The sequence below is a fragment of the Astyanax mexicanus genome, unplaced genomic scaffold, assembly GCF_023375975.1.
Source record: "Astyanax mexicanus isolate ESR-SI-001 unplaced genomic scaffold, AstMex3_surface scaffold_43, whole genome shotgun sequence".
NCBI classification, from domain to species: Eukaryota; Metazoa; Chordata; class Actinopteri; order Characiformes; family Acestrorhamphidae; genus Astyanax; species Astyanax mexicanus.
The window spans coordinates 840,323-864,197 of record NW_026040053.1 but is presented as its reverse complement, the minus strand read 5'-3'; the positions used below and the strand labels follow the sequence as shown (position 1 = coordinate 864,197).

At 36.4% G+C, this 23,875-nt stretch overlaps 1 protein-coding gene across 1 annotated transcript; it reads left to right on the top strand.

Moving 5' to 3' along the window:
* The first annotated feature begins 815 nt into the window (after positions 1-815).
* On the top strand, positions 816-23,875 carry acd (ACD shelterin complex subunit and telomerase recruitment factor). The gene is made up of 13 exons (XM_049473687.1): positions 816-882; positions 1,874-2,014; positions 2,112-2,233; positions 4,125-4,215; positions 4,723-4,802; positions 7,268-7,312; positions 12,033-12,079; positions 12,419-12,570; positions 17,911-18,241; positions 18,339-18,488; positions 19,190-19,521; positions 23,411-23,487; positions 23,614-23,875. Exons 2-13 carry the CDS (start codon positions 1,904-1,906, stop codon positions 23,735-23,737), a joined length of 1,662 nt encoding a protein of 553 aa, XP_049329644.1. The 5' UTR covers positions 816-882; positions 1,874-1,903; the 3' UTR covers positions 23,738-23,875.

Genomic DNA, 23,875 nt, shown 5'->3' with positions numbered 1-23,875 from the left:
ATTTATAATAATAAATCAGAATCTGTTTTTTTATACTTTAGATTTTTGTAAATAAGTATCAGATGTGTGTTTGAGTTCAGATCTGCAGACTCTTGGTGAGATTTTAATCTCAGTATCTTCATGATTTAGAGTCACCTGGAATAGTTTTCTCAGCGTCTTGAAGGAAGGAGTTTCTGGAGGTGCTGAACAATAGCTGCTGCTTTTCCTTCACTTTGCTGTGAAGCTCCAGCTCATCCCAATTAAATCACCTCAAATCACCTTAATCTCAGTTCATCAGCTTTAGATCAGGAGATTAATGTGGAGGAAAAACACTTTAATACTCTTTAATACAGAATTATATATGAGTCCTGCAATCGATTACATCTCTTTAATATTAATCTATAATGTAGAAAATATATTAAATACAGAAATAAAACATAAAAACACTGAGTGAGAAGAGGTCTGAACTTTAGACTGGTGCTGTATAAGTATTTACATATCGTATACGGATATGATTATTAATAACTGCAGTTCAGCAGGTTGATCAGGTGGAGAATAGTGCAGGTGCTGTGTGTGTGTGTGTGTGTGTGTGTGTTTGTGTGTGTGTGTGTGTGTATAGTGTGTGTGTGTATAGTGTGTGTGTGCGTGTGTGTGTGTATTGTGTGTGTGTATAGTGTGTGTGTGTGTGTGTGTGTGTGTTTGTGTGTGTGTGTGTGTGTATAGTGTGTGTGTGTATAGTGTGTGTGTGCGTGTGTGTGTGTGTGTGTGCGCGCGCGCGCCGGCAGGGGGCGCCAGGTGAACACTATTTTTTTGATTTTGGGCGGAACTGAATCCGGGTTTCTCTGTTTCCGCCCGGAAGGAAAACACGGGAGCACCTCTGCACTGAAGCGCGCAGAAATTCAGGTAAATCAAGTAATAAAAGCTCATTTTCCTAATTTTAAACCGGATTAAACTTCTCCCTGCTCTATACTCTCAGCTCCTCTCAGTGTATAAAAGTTATTTTATAAAGTCTGAAGCTTCACGAGCTTTAGAAAAGAGTTTAACTGATGAATAACTCTAATAAATCGAGGTATAATTCATTAATCTTTATTAATCACCGATTATTACAGAACAGCCTAAACCCAGAGTCTCTCTCCGCTTTAAACACTGCAGTAAACACTGTAAATATTAAATAATGCTGTTTATTATCTCATTAACTCTGTATTTCTGTGTGACTCAGTTAAAATAAAGCTCTTTGTAAAGTGTAGTATAAATACTGCAGGTATAATAGATTTAATACAGAGTGATTACAGTATCAGAGTTTATTAATAAGTTTATTGGGGGGTAAATCTGTTCTGTAACTGAAAGGAGGATCTAGTACCTGTTGGTTCCTCTATGCTGGATATAAGATGAGATTGAGAGGGTTGGGTTTGGAGGTTCTACAGGTTCTGTTTGGATCCTGCAGCACATTTACCCACAGATGTTGCTACAGCTGGGCCTGTAGATCCTGTAGCTCTACACTCGTAGGTTGAAGCTGAAGCTGAGTCCCAGCTGCTCCATAAATGCTGGATTGGTGATAAATCTGGAGATCTGCAGGACGAGGAAGTGCTGCAATCTGGTGGAGACTGTGTTCCTGGGAAACCCTTGCTGTGTGTGGGTGAACATTATCCTGCTGAAAAATGAAAGTTCTGCAGGAGAGAAAGCAGCAACACATGGATCTGCAGGATGTTCTGCACAGATCAGTTAATGAATCACTCCAGCAGCAGGTCTGGAGCTGCAGGTTTCTTATTCAGAATCACTGCAGATGAAGATCTTTCTGTTTTATAGAGTCTTCGAGTATCACAGAGCGTCAGCAGTCTCTCACCAAGAGGAACACTAGACTAGACTCCTCTGAGAAATGTCTGTGTGTTTGTAGCTGATTGGCTGCTGGGGAGGAGGCGGAGTCATGCGTCGGTACCGGAGAGGCGAGGGGGAACCGGAGCCGTGGATCGAGCGGCTGATTCAGAACTACGGGCAGAATCAGCGAGCCGGCAGCCTGAGAGCTCACGTCATCGGGGTGAGACAGCTGATCCACAACCTTCTCCTGCAGCCTGGACCTTCAGAGACCCGCCTCTAAACCCGGGGGGGGTGTGTGTGTGTGTTTTTGGGTTCAGGTGAGCGACCTGAGCGACTCGGTCCGAACCGACGAGAGCGACGCCTGCATGCTGTTCCTCTCCGACGGAGCCACATTCATCCCCGCCGTGCTCACCACCACCGCCTGGGAGAGCGTACAGGAGTCAGTACACACACACACACACTATACACACTATACACTACACACTATACACACTATACACTACACACTATACATTACACACAGTGTTCATCCCCGCCGTGCTCACCAAAACCTCCTGGGAGAGCGTACAGGAGTCAGTACACACACACACACACACTATACGCACACACTGTACACTACATACTGTACACTACACACACACACTACACACTGTACACACTACACACTATACACACACACTGTACACTACATACTGTACACTACACACACACACTACACACTGTACACACTACACACTATACACACACACTGTACACACTACACACTATACACACACACTGTACACTACACACTGTACACACTACACACTGTACACACTACACACTATACACACACACTGTACACTACACACACACACTACACACTGTACACTAGACACAGTGTTCATCCCCACCTGGGAAAGCATACAGGAGTCAGTACACACACACACACTATACGCACACACTGTACACTACATACTGTACACTACACACACACACTACACACTGTACACACTACACACTATACACACACACACTGTACACACTACACACTATACACACACACTGTACACACTACACACTATACACACACACTGTACACACTACACACTATACACACACACTGTACACACTACACACTATACACACACACTGTACACACTACACACTGTACACACTACACACTATACACACACACTGTACACTACACACACACACTACACACTGTACACACTACACACTATACACACACACTGTACACTACATACTGTACACTACACACACACACTACACACTGTACACACTACACACTATACACACACACTGTACACACTACACACTATACACACACACTGTACACACTACACACTATACACACACACTGTACACACTACACACTATACACACACACTGTACACACTACACACTATACACACACACTGTACACACTACACACTATACACACACACTGTACACACTACACACACACACTACACACTGTACACTAGACACAGTGTTCATTCCAGCCGTGCTCTCCCGCACACACACACTATACGCTCTCACTACACACACACACTCTACACACAGAGTTATTAAATATGTGTTGTGACATCAGTGGATAAACAGCTGCTCCTGATCTCAGGTGTGTGTGTGATGCTGAGCTGAGATGTTTTTACTGCAGCAGAGTTTATTAGAGTTTATTAGAGTTTATTAGAGTTTATTAGAGTTTATTAGAGTTTATTAGAGTTTATTATACTCAGTGTAAATTATAATGTAAAATTACATAATAATTCATTTAGATGAAATTTTACTTCCTTATCTATAATTACAGTTTCTCCAGGTACAGGGGGTTATCATAAGTAAAGACTCCATATCATCATAAAATAAAATAATATTTATTTGCTTTGTATGTATTTTTTATATTAAACACTGTCAGAGTTTTGCTTATTTACTGTTTTTCTATTTTTTTTTTTCTGCTGAATGTAAGAAATGGAAGAAACCAGAATTTTTTATATTATATTAAGCCCATATTGCTTATATTGCCCTTACAATATGAATATCTATATTTATAATATATTAACTGTTATTGCTGTTATAGTTAGATTTATTTACAGTGTTGTTGTGCTGTTAGTTATGTATCATACAGACTCTTAGATTTATATATTATATGTTTTTTATAGAAAGGCTAATTGGAGGGCGTGGCTCCTTTGTTTAAAAATATATCCATATTTTACACCATGTGTAGATAATTGATCACAAATGAAAACTCTACAGTATATGTTTATATTGTGATGTTTCTGGTGTAAAGTGGATTATGGAGATAGGAGGTTTATACAGTGTGTTTCTCTCAGGTTGGAGGAGAGGGAGAACTTCGCTGGTCTGGAGAACACCACCGTCTCCATTCGCCACTTCCAGCTCAACTTCCACATGGACCAGGAGCTGGTGAGCAGCACAGCTATCACTATGTAGTTCCAGTTAAGTGCCGGGTCACGGGTGCCTGGTGCCGGGTCACGGGTGCCTGGTTTAAAGACCTTTTCTGACCCGAGTTCCAGGTTATAGTTTACAGTGTGATGGTTTTAATCAGCGTTTAATCACTATTGTAAATAAAGGTATTAATTGTGTGTTTATTGTGTGTTTGTTTATTGTGTGTTTGTTTGTGTGGTTTTGTGTGTTTATTGTGGGTTGTTGTGTGTTTGTTTATTGTGTGTTTGTGTGTTTTTGTGTGTTTATTGTGGGTTGTTGTGTGTTTGTTTATTTTGTGTTTGTTTGTGTGTTGTTGTGTGTTTATGGTGTGTTTGTTTATTGTGGGTTGTTGTGTGTTTGTTTATTGTGTGTTTGTTTGTGTGTTGTTGTGTTTGTTTGTGTGTTGTTGTGTGTGTTTGTGTGTTGTTGTGTGTGTTTGTGTGTTGTTGTGTGTTTATTGTGTGTTGTTGTGTAATTGTGTTTCAGACGTCGTGTCAGTTTTATCTGACTGTGAATCAGATGATCAGCGTTGGGCGTGTCGGGGGGCGTGGCCATCCCCCGAGCTGGTAATAATACATACACTCACATGCCAAAAATTACGGGACAGCACTCGTATATCGTATACATATATCGGGGGTCGGCAATAAGTGAAACCTCCGGTCCTTGAGGTTGTTTGTTTGAACGATAATGAATAAAAATAAATAAAATGCTTCTCTGGTGAGCTTTTGTTTACATTTATTTATTATTTCCTTTCTTCTTGAGTTTTCCTGCTTTGAGATCAACTGTTCTGTAATTGGGTTTAACAACCCTCTGGGCTGAAGAGCTACTAGTCTGTAGCTCCATCCCACCATTAAACTTCATTACTCTACATTACTCTACATTACACTTCATTACTCTACATTACACTTCATTACTCTACATTACACTTCATTACACTTCATTACACTTCATTTCTCTACATTACACTTCATTACTCTACATTACTCTACATTACACTTCATTACACTACATTACACTTCATTACTCTACATTACTCTACATTACACTTCATTACTCTACATTACACTTCATTACTCTACATTACACTTCATTACACTTCATTACTCTACATTACACTTCATTACACTTCATTAAACTTCATTACTCTACATTACACTTCATTACTCTACATTACACCATTACTCTACATTACACTTCATTACACTTCATTAAACTTCATTACTCTACATTACACTTCATTACTCTACATTAAACTTCATTACTCTACATTACTCTACATTACACTTCATTACTCTACATTACACTTCATTACTCTACATTACACTTCATTACTCTACATTACACTTCATTACACTTCATTACTCTACATTACACTTCATTACACTTCATTAAACTTCATTACTCTACATTACACTTCATTACTCTACATTACACCATTACTCTACATTACACTTCATTACACTTCATTAAACTTCATTACTCTACATTACACTTCATTACTCTACATTAAACTTCATTACTCTACATTACTCTACATTACACTTCATTACTCTACATTACACTTCATTACTCTACATTACACTTCATTACTCTACATTACTCTACATTACACTTCATTACTCTACATTAAACTACATTACTCTACATTACACTTCATTACTCTACATTACACTTCATTACTCTACATTAAACTTCATTACTCTACATTACACTTCATTACTCTACATTAAACTTCATTACTCTACATTACACTTCATTACTCTACATTACACTTCATTACTCTACATTACTCTACATTACACTTCATTACTCTACATTACACTTCATTACTCTACATTACACTTCATTACTCTACATTACACTTCATTATTCTACATTACACTTCATTACTCTACATTACTCTACATTACACTTCATTACTCTACATTACACTTCATTACTCTACATTACACTTCATTACACTTCATTACTCTACATTACTCTACATTACTCTACATTACACTTCATTACTCTACATTACTCTACATTACTCTACATTACTCTTCATTACACTTCATTACTCTACATTACACTTCATTACACTTCATTACTCTACATAACACTTCATTACTCTACATTACTCTACATTACACTTCATTACACTTCATTACTCTACATTACTCTACATAACACTTCATTACTCTACATTACACTTCATTACACTTCATTACTCTACATTACTCTACATTACTCTTCATTACACTTCATTACACTTCATTACTCTACATAACACTTCATTACTCTACATTACTCTACATTACACTTCATTACACTTCATTACTCTACATTACTCTACATTACTCTACATAACACTTCATTACTCTACATTACACTTCATTACACTTCATTACTCTACATTACTCTACATTACTCTTCATTACACTTCATTACACTTCATTACTCTACATTACACTTCATTACACTTCATTACTCTACATTACTCTACATTACTCTACATTACACTTCATTACACTTCATTACTCTACATTACTCTACATTACTCTACATTACTCTTCATTACACTTCATTACACTTCATTACTCTACATTACTCTACATTACTCTACATAACACTTCATTACACTTCATTACTCTACATTACTCTACATTACTCTACATTACACTTCATTACACTTCATTACTCTACATTACTCTACATTACTCTACATTACTCTTCATTACACTTCATTACACTTCATTACTCTACATTACTCTACATTACTCTACATAACACTTCATTACTCTACATTACACTTCATTTTACAAAACAGTTTTTTTTGGTGGCCACGTACTGACCCACGGACAAACATAATTGCTGACCCCTGCTGTAAATTATTGTATATCATTAAGTGTTGTTGACGGGGCTTGGGAACATAAGTTGTGAGGTGTTATCTTGTGAGTGAGGTTGGACACTGATCAGTGTAAGGTCAGGTGCATTATGGGAGTTTACAGTGTTTCCAGGTCCTGTAGTTCTGATTCTCTCTGTCTCTCAGCACAACCCTGCCCTCCATCCAGCAGCACATCCTCAGAACCTGGAGGTACGAGTGTGTGTGTATAATGTGTGTGTGTGTGTATAATGTGTGTGTGTGTGTATAATGTGTGTGTGTGTGTATAATGTGTGTGTGTGTGTATAAAGTGTGTGTGTGTGTGTGTAATGTGTGTGTGTGTGTGTGTATAATGTGTGTGTGTGTGTATAATGTGTGTATAATGTGTGTGTGTGTGTGTATAATGTGTGTGTGTGTGTGTGTGTGTATAATGTGTGTGTGTGTGTGTGTATAATGTGTGTATAATGTGTGTGTGTGTATAATGTGTGTGTGTGTGTGTATAATGTGTGTGTGTGTGTATAATGTGTGTGTGTGTGTGTGTGTATAATGTGTGTGTGTGTGTGTGTATAATGTGTGTGTGTGTGTGTGTATAATGTGTGTGTGTGTGTGTGTATAATGTGTGTGTGTGTATAATGTGTGTGTGTGTGTGTGTATAATGTGTGTGTGTGTGTGTATAATGTGTGTGTGTGTGTGTGTATAATGTGTGTATAATGTGTGTGTGTGTGTATAATGTGTGTGTGTGTGTGTATAATGTGTGTGTGTGTGTATAATGTGTGTGTGTGTGTGTGTGTATAATGTGTGTGTGTGTGTGTATAATGTGTGTGTGTGTGTGTATAATGTGTGTGTGTGTGTGTGTATAATGTGTGTGTGTGTGTGTGTGTATAATGTGTGTGTGTGTGTGTATAATGTGTGTGTGTGTATAATGTGTGTGTGTGTGTGTGTGTGTGTGTATAATGTGTGTGTGTGTGTGTGTGTATAATGTGTGTGTGTGTGTGTATAATGTGTGTGTGTGTGTGTATAATGTGTGTGTGTGTGTGTGTATAATGTGTGTGTGTGTGTGTGTATAATGTGTGTGTGTATAATGTGTGTGTGTGTGTGTGTATAATGTGTGTGTGTGTGTGTATAATGTGTGTGTGTGTGTGTGTGTATAATGTGTGTGTGTGTGTGTATAATGTGTGTGTGTGTGTGTATAATGTGTGTGTGTGTGTGTGTATAATGTGTGTGTGTGTATAATGTGTGTGTGTGTGTGTATAATGTGTGTATAATGTGTGTGTGTGTGTGTGTATAATGTGTGTGTGTGTATAATGTATGTGTGTGTGTGTATAATGTGTGTGTGTGTGTGTATAATGTGTGTGTGTGTGTATAATGTGTGTGTGTGTGTGTATAATGTGTGTGTGTGTGTGTATAATGTGTGTGTGTGTGTGTGTATAATGTGTGTGTGTGTGTGTGTATAATGTGTGTGTGTGTGTGTATAATGTGTGTGTGTGTGTGTGTATAATGTGTGTGTGTGTATAATGTGTGTGTGTGTGTGTGTATAATGTGTGTGTGTGTGTGTATAATGTGTGTGTGTGTGTGTGTATAATGTGTGTGTGTGTATAATGTGTGTGTGTGTGTGTGTATAATGTGTGTATAATGTGTGTGTGTGTGTGTGTATAATGTGTGTGTGTGTATAATGTGTGTGTGTGTGTATAATGTGTGTATAATGTGTGTGTGTGTGTGTGTATAATGTGTGTGTGTGTGTGTGTATAATGTGTGTGTGTGTGTGTGTATAATGTGTGTGTGTGTGTGTGTATAATGTGTGTGTGTGTGTGTGTATAATGTATGTGTGTGTGTGTATAATGTGTGTGTGTGTATAATGTGTGTGTGTGTGTATAATGTGTGTGTGTGTATAATGTGTGTATAATGTGTGTGTGTGTGTGTATAATGTGTGTGTGTGTGTGTATAATGTGTGTGTATAATGTGTGTGTGTGTGTGTATAATGTGTGTGTGTATAATGTGTGTGTGTGTGTGTATAATGTGTGTGTGTATAATGTGTGTGTGTATAATGTGTGTGTATAATGTGTGTGTGTGTGTGTGTGTATAATGTGTGTGTGTATAATGTGTGTGTATAATGTGTGTGTGTGTATAATGTGTGTGTATAATGTGTGTGTGTATAATGTGTGTGTGTGTATAATGTGTGTGTGTGTATAATGTGTGTGTGTGTATAATGTGTGTGTAATGTGTGTGTGTATAATGTGTGTATAATGTGTGTGTAATGTGTGTGTAATGTGTGTGTGTATAATGTGTGTGTAATGTGTGTGTAATGTGTGTGTGTATAATGTGTGTGTAATGTGTGTGTAATGTGTGTGTGTATAATGTGTGTGTAATGTGTGTATAATGTGTGTGTGTATAATGTGTGTGTGTATAATGTGTGTGTGTGTGTGTATAATGTGTGTGTAATGTGTGTGTAATGTGTGTGTGTATAATGTGTGTGTGTATAATGTGTGTGTATAATGTGTGTGTGTGTGTGTGTGTATAATGTGTGTGTGTATAATGTGTGTGTATAATGTGTGTGTGTGTATAATGTGTGTGTATAATGTGTGTGTGTGTATAATGTGTGTGTATAATGTGTGTGTGTGTGTGTGTGTATAATGTGTGTATAATGTGTGTGTAATGTGTGTGTGTATAATGTGTGTGTAATGTGTGTGTAATGTGTGTGTATAATGTGTGTGTGTGTATAATGTGTGTATAATGTGTGTGTAATGTGTGTGTGTATAATGTGTGTGTAATGTGTGTGTAATGTGTGTGTATAATGTGTGTGTGTGTATAATGTGTGTATAATGTGTGTGTAATGTGTGTGTAATGTGTGTGTGTATAATGTGTGTGTAATGTGTGTGTAATGTGTGTGTGTATAATGTGTGTGTAATGTGTGTGTAATGTGTGTGTGTATAATGTGTGTATAATGTGTGTGTAATGTGTGTGTAATGTGTGTGTGTATAATGTGTGTATAATGTGTGTGTAATGTGTGTGTAATGTGTGTGTGTATAATGTGTGTGTAATGTGTGTGTGTATAATGTGTGTATAATGTGTGTGTAATGTGTGTGTGTATAATGTGTGTGTATAATGTGTGTGTAATGTGTGTGTGTATAATGTGTGTATAATGTGTGTATAATGTGTGTGTGTATAATGTGTGTATAATGTGTGTGTAATGTGTGTGTGTATAATGTGTGTATAATGTGTGTATAATGTGTGTGTAATGTGTGTGTGTATAATGTGTGTATAATGTGTGTATAATGTGTGTGTGTATAATGTGTGTATAATGTGTGTGTAATGTGTGTGTGTATAATGTGTGTGTAATGTGTGTGTGTATAATGTGTGTGTAATGTGTGTGTGTATAATGTGTGTATAATGTGTGTGTAATGTGTGTGTGTATAATGTGTGTATAATGTGTGTGTAATGTGTGTGTGTATAATGTGTGTGTAATGTGTGTGTGTATAATGTGTGTGTAATGTGTGTGTGTATAATGTGTGTATAATGTGTGTGTAATGTGTGTGTAATGTGTGTGTGTATAATGTGTGTGTAATGTGTGTGTAATGTGTGTGTGTATAATGTGTGTGTAATGTGTGTGTGTATAATGTGTGTATAATGTGTGTGTAATGTGTGTGTGTATAATGTGTGTATAATGTGTGTATAATGTGTGTGTGTATAATGTGTGTATAATGTGTGTGTAATGTGTGTGTGTATAATGTGTGTGTAATGTGTGTGTAATGTGTGTGTGTATAATGTGTGTGTAATGTGTGTGTGTATAATGTGTGTATAATGTGTGTGTAATGTGTGTGTGTATAATGTGTGTATAATGTGTGTGTAATGTGTGTGTGTATAATGTGTGTGTAATGTGTGTGTGTATAATGTGTGTGTAATGTGTGTGTGTATAATGTGTGTGTAATGTGTGTGTGTATAATGTGTGTGTAATGTGTGTGTGTATAATGTGTGTGTAATGTGTGTGTGTATAATGTGTGTGTAATGTGTGTGTGTATAATGTGTGTGTAATGTGTGTGTGTATAATGTGTGTGTAATGTGTGTGTGTATAATGTGTGTGTAATGTGTGTGTGTATAATGTGTGTATAATGTGTGTGTAATGTGTGTGTGTATAATGTGTGTATAATGTGTGTATAATGTGTGTGTAATGTGTGTGTGTATAATGTGTGTGTAATGTGTGTGTGTATAATGTGTGTGTAATGTGTGTGTGTATAATGTGTGTGTAATGTGTGTGTGTGTGTATAATGTGTGTGTGTGTATAATGTGTGTGTATATAATGTGTGTGTATAATGTGTGTGTGTATAATGTGTGTGTGTGTGTGTGTGTATAATGTGTGTATAATGTGTGTGTAATGTGTGTGTAATGTGTGTGTGTATAATGTGTGTATAATGTGTGTGTGTGTGTATAATGTGTGTGTATAATGTGTGTGTAATGTGTGTGTGTATAATGTGTGTGTGTGTGTGTGTATAATGTGTGTATAATGTGTGTGTGTATAATGTGTGTGTGTGTGTGTATAATGTGTGTGTGTGTGTGTGTAATGTGTGTGTAATGTGTGTGTGTATAATGTGTGTATAATGTGTGTGTGTGTGTGTATAATGTGTGTGTGTGTGTGTGTAATGTGTGTGTAATGTGTGTGTGTATAATGTGTGTATAATGTGTGTGTGTATAATGTGTGTGTGTGTGTGTATAATGTGTGTGTGTGTGTGTGTAATGTGTGTGTAATGTGTGTGTGTATAATGTGTGTATAATGTGTGTGTAATGTGTGTGTGTATAATGTGTGTATAATGTGTGTGTAATGTGTGTATAATGTGTGTGTGTGTGTGTGTAATGTGTGTGTAATGTGTGTGTGTATAATGTGTGTATAATGTGTGTGTAATGTGTGTATAATGTGTGTGTGTGTGTGTGTGATTATCAGATCTCTGATGAAGGAGGGTTCGGTGAACTCGGTGAATTCTCAATCAGGTTAGAAATCACACTTTCACACGTTTGCACACTCTGCTCTCGCACGCTGATCACTCTCCTGGGTGTATGGTGTTTATATTATGGGATAGTTATTGATTATCTCCTGAAGTTCATTTACATACAGAACTGTTATAGACACGCCCCCACTGTCACAGCCTCACCACACAGTGAAACAGTGCACGTGATCGTAAGCGTGTTCAGTTCGTTAGTGAACAGTATTAGTGTTTAGATTTATTTAAATTGACGCAAATTTATTGGAAATTCTTAATAATTCCTGGAAACAATAATATTTTAGTTATTGATCTGCTAATAAATGTCTCTTTCTTCATTATTACCCAGCATTCCCTCTGTCCTGTCTAATGGGGGTGTGGCACAATGACATCATCATGGATATTCTGAATGATGCAATAAAGAAAATAACCACACCCACTGGGCGTCGACTTGATGTGGCCACACCCACTCGCTGGCACAGAGAGCGACTCCGCTATAGGGTAAGCTGGTATTAAATCACTATCAATAACTACAAAATCACTATCAATATCCACAATATCACTATCAATAACCACAATATCACTATCAATAACAACAAAATCACTATCAATAACCACAAAATCACTATCAATAACCACAATATCACTATCAATATCCACAAAATCACTATCAATATCCACAATATCACTATCAATAACAACAAAATCACTATCAATAACCACAAAATCACTATCAATAACCACAATATCACTATCAATAACCACAATATCACTATCAATAACCACAAAATCACTATCAATAACCACAAAATCACTATCAATAACCACAATATCACTATCAATAACCACAAAATCACTATCAATAACCACAAAATCACTATCAATAACCACAAAATCACTATCAATAACCACAATATCACTATCAATAACCACAATATCACTATCAATATCCACAATATCACTATCAATAACCACAATATCACTATCAATATCCACAATATCACTATCAATATCCACAATATCACTATCAATAACCACAATATCACTATCAATAACCACAAAATCACTATCAATATCCACAATATCACTATCAATAACCACAATATCACTATCAATAACCACAATATCACTATCAGTAACCACAATATCACTATCAGTAACCACAATATCACTATCAATAACCACAATATCACTATCAATATCCACAATATCACTATCAATATCCACAATATCACTATCAATATCCACAATATCACTATCAATAACCACAATATCACTATCAATAACCACAATATCACTATCAAAAACCACAATATCACTATCAATAACCACAATATCACTATCAATAACCACAAAATCACTATCAATATCCACAATATCACTATCAATAACCACAATATCACTATCAATAACCACAAAATCACTATCAATAACCACAAAATCACTATCAATATCCACAAAATCACTATCAATAACCACAATATCACTATCAATAACCACAATATCACTATCAATAACCACAAAATCACTATCAATAACCACAAAATCACTATCAATAACCACAATATCACTATCAATATCCACAATATCACTATCAATATCCACAATATCACTATCAATAACCACAATATCACTATCAATAACCACAAAATCACTATCAATATCCACATTATCACTATCAATAACCACAATATCACTATCAATATCCACAATATCACTATCAATAACCACAATATCACTATCAATATCCACAATATCACTATCAATATCCACAATATCACTATCAATAACCACAATATCACTATCAATAACCACAATATCACTATCAATAACCACAATATCACTATCAATATCCACATTATCACTATCAATAACCACAATATCACTATCAATATCCACAATATCACTATCAATAACCACAATATCACTATCAATATCCACAATATCACTATCAATATCCACAATATCACTATCAATAACCACAATATCACTATCAATAACCACAATATCACTATCAATAACCACAATATCACTATCAATAACCACAATATCACTATCAATAACCACAATATCACTATCAATATCCACAATATCACTATCAATAACCACAATATCACTATCAATATCCACAATATCACTATCAATATCCACAATATCACTATCAATATCCACAATATCACTATCAATAACCACAATATCACTATCAATAACCACAATATCACTATCAGTAACCACAATATCACTATCAGTAACCACAATATCACTATCAATAACCACAATATCACTATCAATATCCACAATATCACTATCAATATCCACAATATCACTATCAATATCCACAATATCACTATCAATAACCACAATATCACTATCAATAACCACAATATCACTATCAATAACCACAATATCACTATCAATATCCACAATATCACTATCAATAACCACAATATCACTATCAATAACCACAAAATCACTATCAATAACCACAAAATCACTATCAATATCCACAAAATCACTATCAATAACCACAATATCACTATCAATAACCACAATATCACTATCAATAACCACAAAATCACTATCAATAACCACAAAATCACTATCAATAACCACAATATCACTATCAATATCCACAATATCACTATCAATATCCACAATATCACTATCAATAACCACAATATCACTATCAATAACCACAAAATCACTATCAATATCCACATTATCACTATCAATAACCACAATATCACTATCAATATCCACAATATCACTATCAATAACCACAATATCACTATCAATATCCACAATATCACTATCAATATCCACAATATCACTATCAATAACCACAATATCACTATCAATATCCACAATATCACTATCAATATCCACTAACCACAATATCACTATCAATAACCACAATATCACTATCAATAACCACAATATCACTATCAATAACCACAATATCACTATCAGTAACCACAATATCACTATCAGTAACCACAATATCACTATCAATAACCACAATATCACTATCAATATCCACAATATCACTATCAATATCCACAATATCACTATCAATAACCACAATATCACTATCAATAACAACAAAATCACTATCAATAACCACAAAATCACTATCAATAACCACAATATCACTATCAATATCCACAAAATCACTATCAATAACAACAAAATCACTATCAATAACCACAAAATCACTATCAATAACCACAATATCACTATCAATAACCACAATATCACTATCAATATCCACAATATCACTATCAATAACCACAATATCACTATCAATATCCACAATATCACTATCAATAACCACAATATCACTATCAATAACCACAATATCACTATCAATAACCACAATATCACTATCAATATCCACAATATCACTATCAATAACCACAATATCACTATCAATATCCACAATATCACTATCAATATCCACAATATCACTATCAATAACCACAAAATCACTATCAATAACCACAATATCACTATCAATAACCACAATATCACTATCAGTAACCACAATATCACTATCAGTAACCACAATATCACTATCAATATCCACAATATCACTATCAATAACCACAATATCACTATCAATATCCACAATATCACTATCAATAACCACAATATCACTATCAATAACCACAATATCACTATCAATAACCACAATATCACTATCAATATCCACAATATCACTATCAATATCCACAATATCACTATCAATAACCACAAAATCACTATCAATAACCACAATATCACTATCAGTAACCACAATATCACTATCAATATCCACAATATCACTATCAATAACCACAATATCACTATCAATAACCACAATATCACTATCAATAACCACAATATCACTATCAATATCCACAATATCACTATCAATAACCACAATATCACTATCAATATCCACAATATCACTATCAATATCCACAATATCACTATCAATAACCACAAAATCACTATCAATAACCACAATATCACTATCAATAACCACAATATCACTATCAGTAACCACAATATCACTATCAGTAACCACAATATCACTATCAATATCCACAATATCACTATCAATAACCACAATATCACTATCAATATCCACAATATCACTATCAATAACCACAATATCACTATCAATAACCACAATATCACTATCAATAACCACAATATCACTATCAATAACCACAAAATCACTATCAATAACCACAATATAACTATATCTACATACTGAAGTATTGTGATATTTAATGTTATAGTATTTAGAGTATGATTTTGAAAAATGCAGTATTGATTTGTATTAATTATTAGTTTAGTTTAGAACCCAGTCACACATTTAGCTCCTCATCCAGATCCACATTACTAAACATTAATTACACATTAATTAATAAATCCTCGTACAAGGAAGTTAGAAATAAGTTAGTAATGGTTGTAATATCTCTTTATAATATATATATATATATATATATATTAGATAAAAAGAGAATTAATATTGAAGAGGATTTCTCTTGCTGAGATATATTATTTATAGTGTTTATATGTAATAAGGATCATCAGTATGTAGAGTGTGAGTTGTGTGTGAGTTTTGTGTTTATTATGTTTTTGCTGTGGTGACCTGTGGTGACCTGTGTTCTACACTCACCTGTACCTGTGTTACTGTGATGTGATAAAACATCTGATCACTCACGGTGGTGAGTATGGTGAACGGTGGTGAGTTTAGTGAACGGTGGTGAGTATGGTGAACGGTGGTGAGTGTAGTGAGCGGTGGTGAGTATAGTGAACGGTGGTGAGTGTAGTGAGCGGTGGTGAGTATAGTGAACGGTGGTGAGTGTAGTGAACGGTGGTGAGTATAGTGAGCAGTGTTGAGTATAGTGAGCGGTGTTGAGTATGGTGAACGGTGGTGAGTGTAGTGAGCGGTGGTGAGTATAGTGAGCGGTGTTGAGTATAGTGAACGGTGGTGAGTATAGTGAACGGTGGTGAGTGTAGTGAACGGTGGTGAGTATAGTGAGCAGTGTTGAGTATAGTGAGCGGTGTTGAGTATAGTGAACGGTGGTGAGTTTAGTGAACGGTGGTGAGTATGGTGAACGGTGGTGAGTATAGTGAGCGGTGGTGAGTATAGTGAACGGTGGTGCGTATAGTGAGCGGTGGTGAGTATAGTGAACGGTGGTGAGTGTAGTGAACGGTGGTGAGTATAGTGAGCGGTGTTGAGTATAGTGAGCGGTGTTGAGTATAGTGAACGGTGGTGAGTATGGTGAACGGTGGTGAGTATGGTGAGCGGTGTTGAGTATAGTGAGCGGTGTTGAGTATAGTGAGCGGTGTTGAGTATAGTGAGCGGTGTTGAGTATAGTGAGCGGTGTTGAGTATGGTGAACGGTGGTGAGTATAGTGAGCGGTGTTGAGTATAGTGAGCGGTGTTGAGTATAGTGAGCGGTGTTGAGTATAGTGAGCGGTGGTGAGTATAGTGAGCGGTGTTGAGTATGGTGAACGGTGGTGAGTATAGTGAGTGGTGTTGAGTATAGTGAGCGGTGTTGAGTATAGTGAACAGTGTTGAGTATAGTGAGCGGTGTTGAGTATAGTGAGCAGTGTTGAGTATAGTGAGTGGTGTTGAGTATAGTGAACGGTGGTGAGTATGGTGAACAGTGGTGAGTATGGTGAACGGTGGTGAGTATGGTGAGCGGTGTTGAGTATAGTGAGCGGTGTTGAGTATAGTGAGCGGTGTTGAGTATAGTGAGCGGTGTCAGTACTCTGTTATGTGTAAGCAGGTGTCAGCAGGTGGTGTATAAACAGATCACGGTGTTCTGGTTCTTTTTTCCAGGGTGAGGAGTGTTTTGGCGGTGCGGCGGCGCGGCCGGTGGTCTCGGGGGATCGGAGGGGGCTGTTGACGGCTGAGCGCGGTTCTGTCTGCCGGATAAGTAATTGCTCTTTATTATTAAACCCCGCGGGCGTTTCACCAGACGCCGCTCACCGGCCTGTTTTTCCCCCGCTGTACCTGAGCTCAGGTGTGAGCAGCAGCAGCAGCGACGCTCCGAGCCGATTGGCTCCTCCCCGGGCGGACGTGACCGAGAACCGGCCAGTGGCTGAGCGGGCCGGGGGGGTGGTCCTGCCCCCTGTGGCGTGTGATAGGCCAGCGGAGCGGCAGAGGCCAGGTAGGCGGGGCGGGCGGTGATGTGGAAGTGCTGAGGAGGGTGAAGATTCTCTCGGGAGCTTATTGTTCTGTTATTGTCTTTCCCCCCCCTGAATCAGAGGCGCCGTGCGGAGGAGGAGGAGGAGATGATGGAGGTAGAGATGGAGGTAGAGATGGAGGTGGAGGACGTGGAGACGATGAGATGAACCCGTGGGACATGTTCTGTCCCGCTCCAGACCTGCTAGGAACCCCGTCCTCTTCCCCAGAGAGTAATTTCCTCTTTACTCACGTCATTCAGCTCTCGCTCTGCTCTCAACTACACACAACCATATACTCACAATATACTCAATAACTACACACAACTATATACACAACACACTCAATACACACAAAAATACAGAACAATACACTCAATACACTCAACTACACACAACCATATACTCACAATATACTCAATAACTACACACAACTATATACACAACACACTCAATACACACAAAAATACAGAACAATACACTCAATACACTCAACTACACACAACCATATACTCACAATATACTCAATAACTACACACAACCATATACACAATAATATACAGCCACATACACAACTATTCACAAATGTTCACAATCATATACGACCATATACAAAACAATACACAGCAGTACACAGCTATGCTCATACACATATATTATATTATATTATATTATATTATATTATATTATATATTAATGTAAATGTTAAATGGCACCTTCTTAAGAATAAAACAGTTCAATTTCAATAATATATTAGTGCAACAAAATGAATGTTAAAGTTTATTTGGATTTATTTCATATCAATACAAGAATGACGATGTTATTAAAAGAATGTATATATTAAATAGTTTATAAGCTCAGTGTTAGTGTTTTATAGTGTTATAAAGAATAAATATTAGTAAATGTTATATTTCTGAAATTGTGTGATCACACAGCCAGTATAGGTCCTCTCTCTCAGGAGAGCCAATCACTGCTGCCCACAGCGACCAGCACCTGGGCCCAGTCCCCCAATCACAGCGCAGAACAGGGTTCAGGCAGTAGCAGTGACACGCCCTATCTGGGACCACACCCATACCTGCACAGCTCCGCCCACGTGACTGAAAAGACCACACCCACAACCCACCGAACTCAGGACAAGCAGCAGGCGCTGACTCCGCCCACACGTGCCACGAAGGGCGTGGCCCTGCACGCACAGGACGACGCCCCAAAAGATCCGTCCTTCAAACGGACTCTGCAGACCCCAGCAGAGGACCCGCCCCCTAAACAGGTAATAGCAGATCTGCACAGGTAACAACAGCACCAGTCAAAAGTTTAGACACACCTCTTCTCTCTGATTCAGTGTTTCTTTATTTTTATGATTTGTTTACATTATAAATTTAATATTAAAGACTATATTAAAGCTCTACAGGAACACATGCAGAATTATTTATAATAATAAATCAGAATCTGTTTTTTTATACTTTAGATTTTTGTAAATAAGTATCAGATGTGTGTTTGAGTTCAGATCTGCAGACTCTTGGTGAGATTTTAATCTCAGTGTCTTCATGATTTAGAGTCATCTGGAATAGTTTTCTCAGCGTCTTGAAGGAAGGAGTTTCTGGAGGTGCTGAACAATAGCTGCTGCTTTTTCTTCACTTTGCTGTGAAGCTCCAGCTCATCCCAATTAAATCACCTCAAATCACCTTAATCTCAGTTCATCAGATTTAGATCAGGAGATTAATGTGGAGGAAAATACTTCTATTTATACTCTTTTTTTTAACTTATTATTTATTTTATTTTACATAGTACAATTTAATATAATACAAACACAATTCTATCCATTCCTTTTTCCAGTATTTTGCATTATTCACATCAATTTTAGGCATTATATAAAAAGTACAAGATAAATGCAATAAAAAGAAAAATTAATAAATAAATAAACAAAAATCCACTCCTGAATAGCTCACAGCCACATACACACTGAGCATTCAAAAAGAAATGTACAAATAAGAGATGGACCACAAAGAACATCAATGGTACCGCTAATACACATAGTAAAATTCCTTATTGTATAATTAGATGCTCAACAGGGCCCCACTGCTTGGTAAAGATCCGTTTTTGAAGCATTTGTGTATATGTTATTTGTTCCATCTGATAGACATCCCATAGTTTTTGTATCCATAGATTGTATGTTGGGGGGTCTGGGTTCATCCATTTAATTGTAATGCATTTCAAAGCTACTGTAAATAATATTCCAAGTAAATATTTTTTGGAACTCCCGACCACACCATCGGGAATAACTCCCAGTAATGCCACTGTAGGATCTTGTGGGATATCCTGTTGGAACACTTCTTTAAGAGCATCATACACATCCTTCCAAAAAATCTGTAGTTTAGGGCAGAGCCAGAATATGTGAGTGTGATTTCCAGTTTGTGTTCCACAGTGTCTCCAGCACGCACTACTATGTGTTGGGCCCATCTTTGATAAAATTGCAGGTGTTTGAAAATATCTAGTGATTACTTTCCACTTGAATTCCCTCCACGTATTTGAATTTGTCACTAAATTTGCCAGTGTTTGCCTTTGTACATATTTCCTTCCATGTGTTATATCTATGTTTATTTCTAATTCCCATCTCTGTTTAATATTTGAAGAGCTATCTAGATCCATTGACAAAAATAACTGATATAATTTACTTATTATTCGCCCCTCCCTTCCCTTTTGTGACTCAATTAAATATTTTTCTATTAGGCTAGGTTTTAAGAGTTTTTCCCATTCTTTATGTGTAGTTAAGAAATGTCTCAATTGCAGGTATCTAAAAAAGTCTGTTTTTAAGAGATCAAATTCCATTTTTAACTGTTCAAATGTCTTAAGGTTTCCATCACTAAATATTTGATGTATTTCACTTAATCCATGCTCCGACCACTTTTTAAACCCTGCATCCAGACAATTTGGTGTAAACGTCTTCATATGTCCAATATTTGTTAAAGATGATATTGTCTTGGGTAGGCCAAATAGCGTTTGTATTTTTTTCCATATCTTTAGGGTTACTGCTGTCCATTCTCCCATCTCTTTTACAGAAGTATCCATAAATGGCAGATTTTTTAGGGGTTCCGGGCACAAGCTTTTTTCAATATTAAGCCATCGTGTCCATGTGCTATTCTTAATCCACATTATTAAAGGTTTTATCTGTGCAGCCCAGAAATAATATCTCAAGTTAGGAAGTTTTAGACCGCCATCTGACTTAGACAGTTGTAACATTTTAAGCCTAATTCTTGGGCGCTTTCTCTGCCATATGAATTGGGAGATCAATTTATCCCAATAATCAAATGAGGACTTTGGAATTTCAATAGGCAGCATCTGAAATAAATAAAGTAGTCTGGGCAATATGTTCATACGTATACTTTCAATACGACCTAGCAAAGAGAGAGGAAGTGTAGACCATCGATTCAGGTCATTTTTAATTCTCTGGGTTATTTTCTTATAATTGGCATCATATAAATTTTGCGTGGACATAGGGATATATATACCTAGATACTTAATACCCTCTGTAGGCCATTTAAATCCACTTTGGAGTTTTACACTTTGTGTTATTCTACCATTAATGTCCATTGCTTCTGTTTTTTCCACATTAATTTTGTATCCTGAATAATATCCATACTGAAGAATAAGACTTTTTAAATTTGGTATTGTTGTAGTTGCTTCTGTCAAATAAAGTAGTATGTCATCCGCATATAGAGATAATTTATGCTCTTCTGTATTTATTGTTATTCCCTTAATATTATTGCTATCTCTGACAAGCTGTGCCAGTGGCTCAATACTAATAGCGAACAGAAGGGGCGAGAGAGGACAGCCATCCGCGCTCCAGTGTAAATTTATCTGACCTGTATCCGTTAACTTTGACAGCAGCCTGTGGATCCGAGTAGAGTGTTTGTATCCAATTTGTAAAGTTAGTGCCGAAATTAAAACGCTTTAAAGTTTGGAATAGATATTGCCACGATACTCTATCAAAAGCCTTTTGGGCATCTAATGATAAAATTATTGCTTCTTCTCCTAGATTCTTTTGATGGGACATTATATTGAGTAGTCGTCTAATATTATCTCCATAGTATCTTCCAGTAATAAAACCAGTCTGATCTGGGTGGATAATTTTGGGAATTATTTTACTGACCCGTCTGGCCAAGATTCCGGTCAAGAGACGCAAATCTGCATTTAATAACGATATTGGCCTATAGGACTGGCATTCAGTAGGATCTTTGCCCTCTTTATGTATTACCACTATTGTTGCTTGCTTCCAGGAAGGGGCCATTGTCTTTAACTCTAGCGACTGATGATATGCCTTTAATAATAAGGGGGATAAGATATCTTTAAAAGTTTTATAAAACTCATTAATAAATCCATCAGGCCCAGGGCTTTTGTTATTTTTTAGAGTAGAAATTGCTTCCTTGATTTCCCATTCCTCTATTGGTTCATCCAATTCCTCAGCCATTGAGTCTGTTAATTCTGTCAGTTCTATGTCTTTTAAAAATGTTTCGATTTGCATATCATCAGAGCAAGTTTCCAAATTTTTGTAAAGAGATTCATAAAACTCTGCAAAGCACTCTGCAATCTTATCCGGCTTTGTGTGGAATCCAGAGTTACTAGATTTTATTTTTTTGTAGTATATTAGAGGATTGCTGTTTTTTTAATGTAAATACCAATAATTTACTTGCTCTGTTACCATATTCATAGTATTGCTGATTAGTAAATCTTAAATTTCCCTCAATCCTCTCTGATAATAGACTATTAAGTTCTCTGCGTGCATCTTTAAGAGTTTTAATGAGATCAGGATAAGCATTTCGTTTATGATGTTTCTCCAATTCCCTTATTTTTTCCTCTAAATCCTGCTGCTTGGCACTATTTATACTCTTTAATACAGAATTACATAAATTACAATCATTTATCTCTTTAATATTAATCTACAATGTAGAAAATACATTAAATAAAGAAATAAAACATAAAAACACTGAGTGAGAAGAGGTCTGAACTTTAGACTGGTTATGGTTTAAAAAAGTAATTTTTTGAATCAGTCTTCATTTAAATGATCTGATATTGATTTATATAAACTAAAGATTGATCATTATGATTATAATTGTGAAATACGGTTGTGAGATGATCTGTAATCTGCTGCTGTTTCTCAGGTTCACTCGGATGGAAGCAGGTTCTCCTACATGTATGAACCCAGTCCTCAGCTTCTCTCAGCTTTCAGCCTCATACAGTAAGTCTGAATTTACTGACCTGAGATCAACCCTGAATATAAAGAATCAAGATAGCAATGATAGAATTCTTAATTGTGTGTTTTTATGGTGATGTTTTGTGTGTGTGTGTGTGTGTGTGTGTGTAGAGTCCCGGAGCAGCTGGTGCAGTGGGCGGTGGTTTACCTTGGGACCAGTAGAACATCTGAGCTAAGACAGACGTCAGCGAGGGCGGAGCTACAGAGATCAAAGGACTGTAACCACCGAAAATAATAAATAAAGTGTTGAGAATAATGTGTTCTGTACATAAAGCAGTTTATTTGTTATGTTGTTTTTTATTTAATTATTTGTTAGTAATTAATTGTGTTGCTGTTGGAATAAATGTGTCTCACTGTAATGAGAGAAAGAACA

What these genes read in the sequence shown, in the direction of transcription:
- acd (XM_049473687.1), top strand. Translation starts at nt 1,904, where the DNA reads ATGCGTCGGTACCGGAGAGGCGAGGGGGAACCGGAGCCGTGGATCGAG. An exon ending in TGAGAGCTCACGTCATCGGG is followed by an intron (nt 2,015 to 2,111) that starts GTGAGACAGCTG and finishes TTTTGGGTTCAG; the next exon opens with GTGAGCGACCTGAGCGACTC. An exon ending in CGTGGCCATCCCCCGAGCTG is followed by an intron (nt 4,803 to 7,267) that starts GTAATAATACAT and finishes TCTGTCTCTCAG; the next exon opens with CACAACCCTGCCCTCCATCC.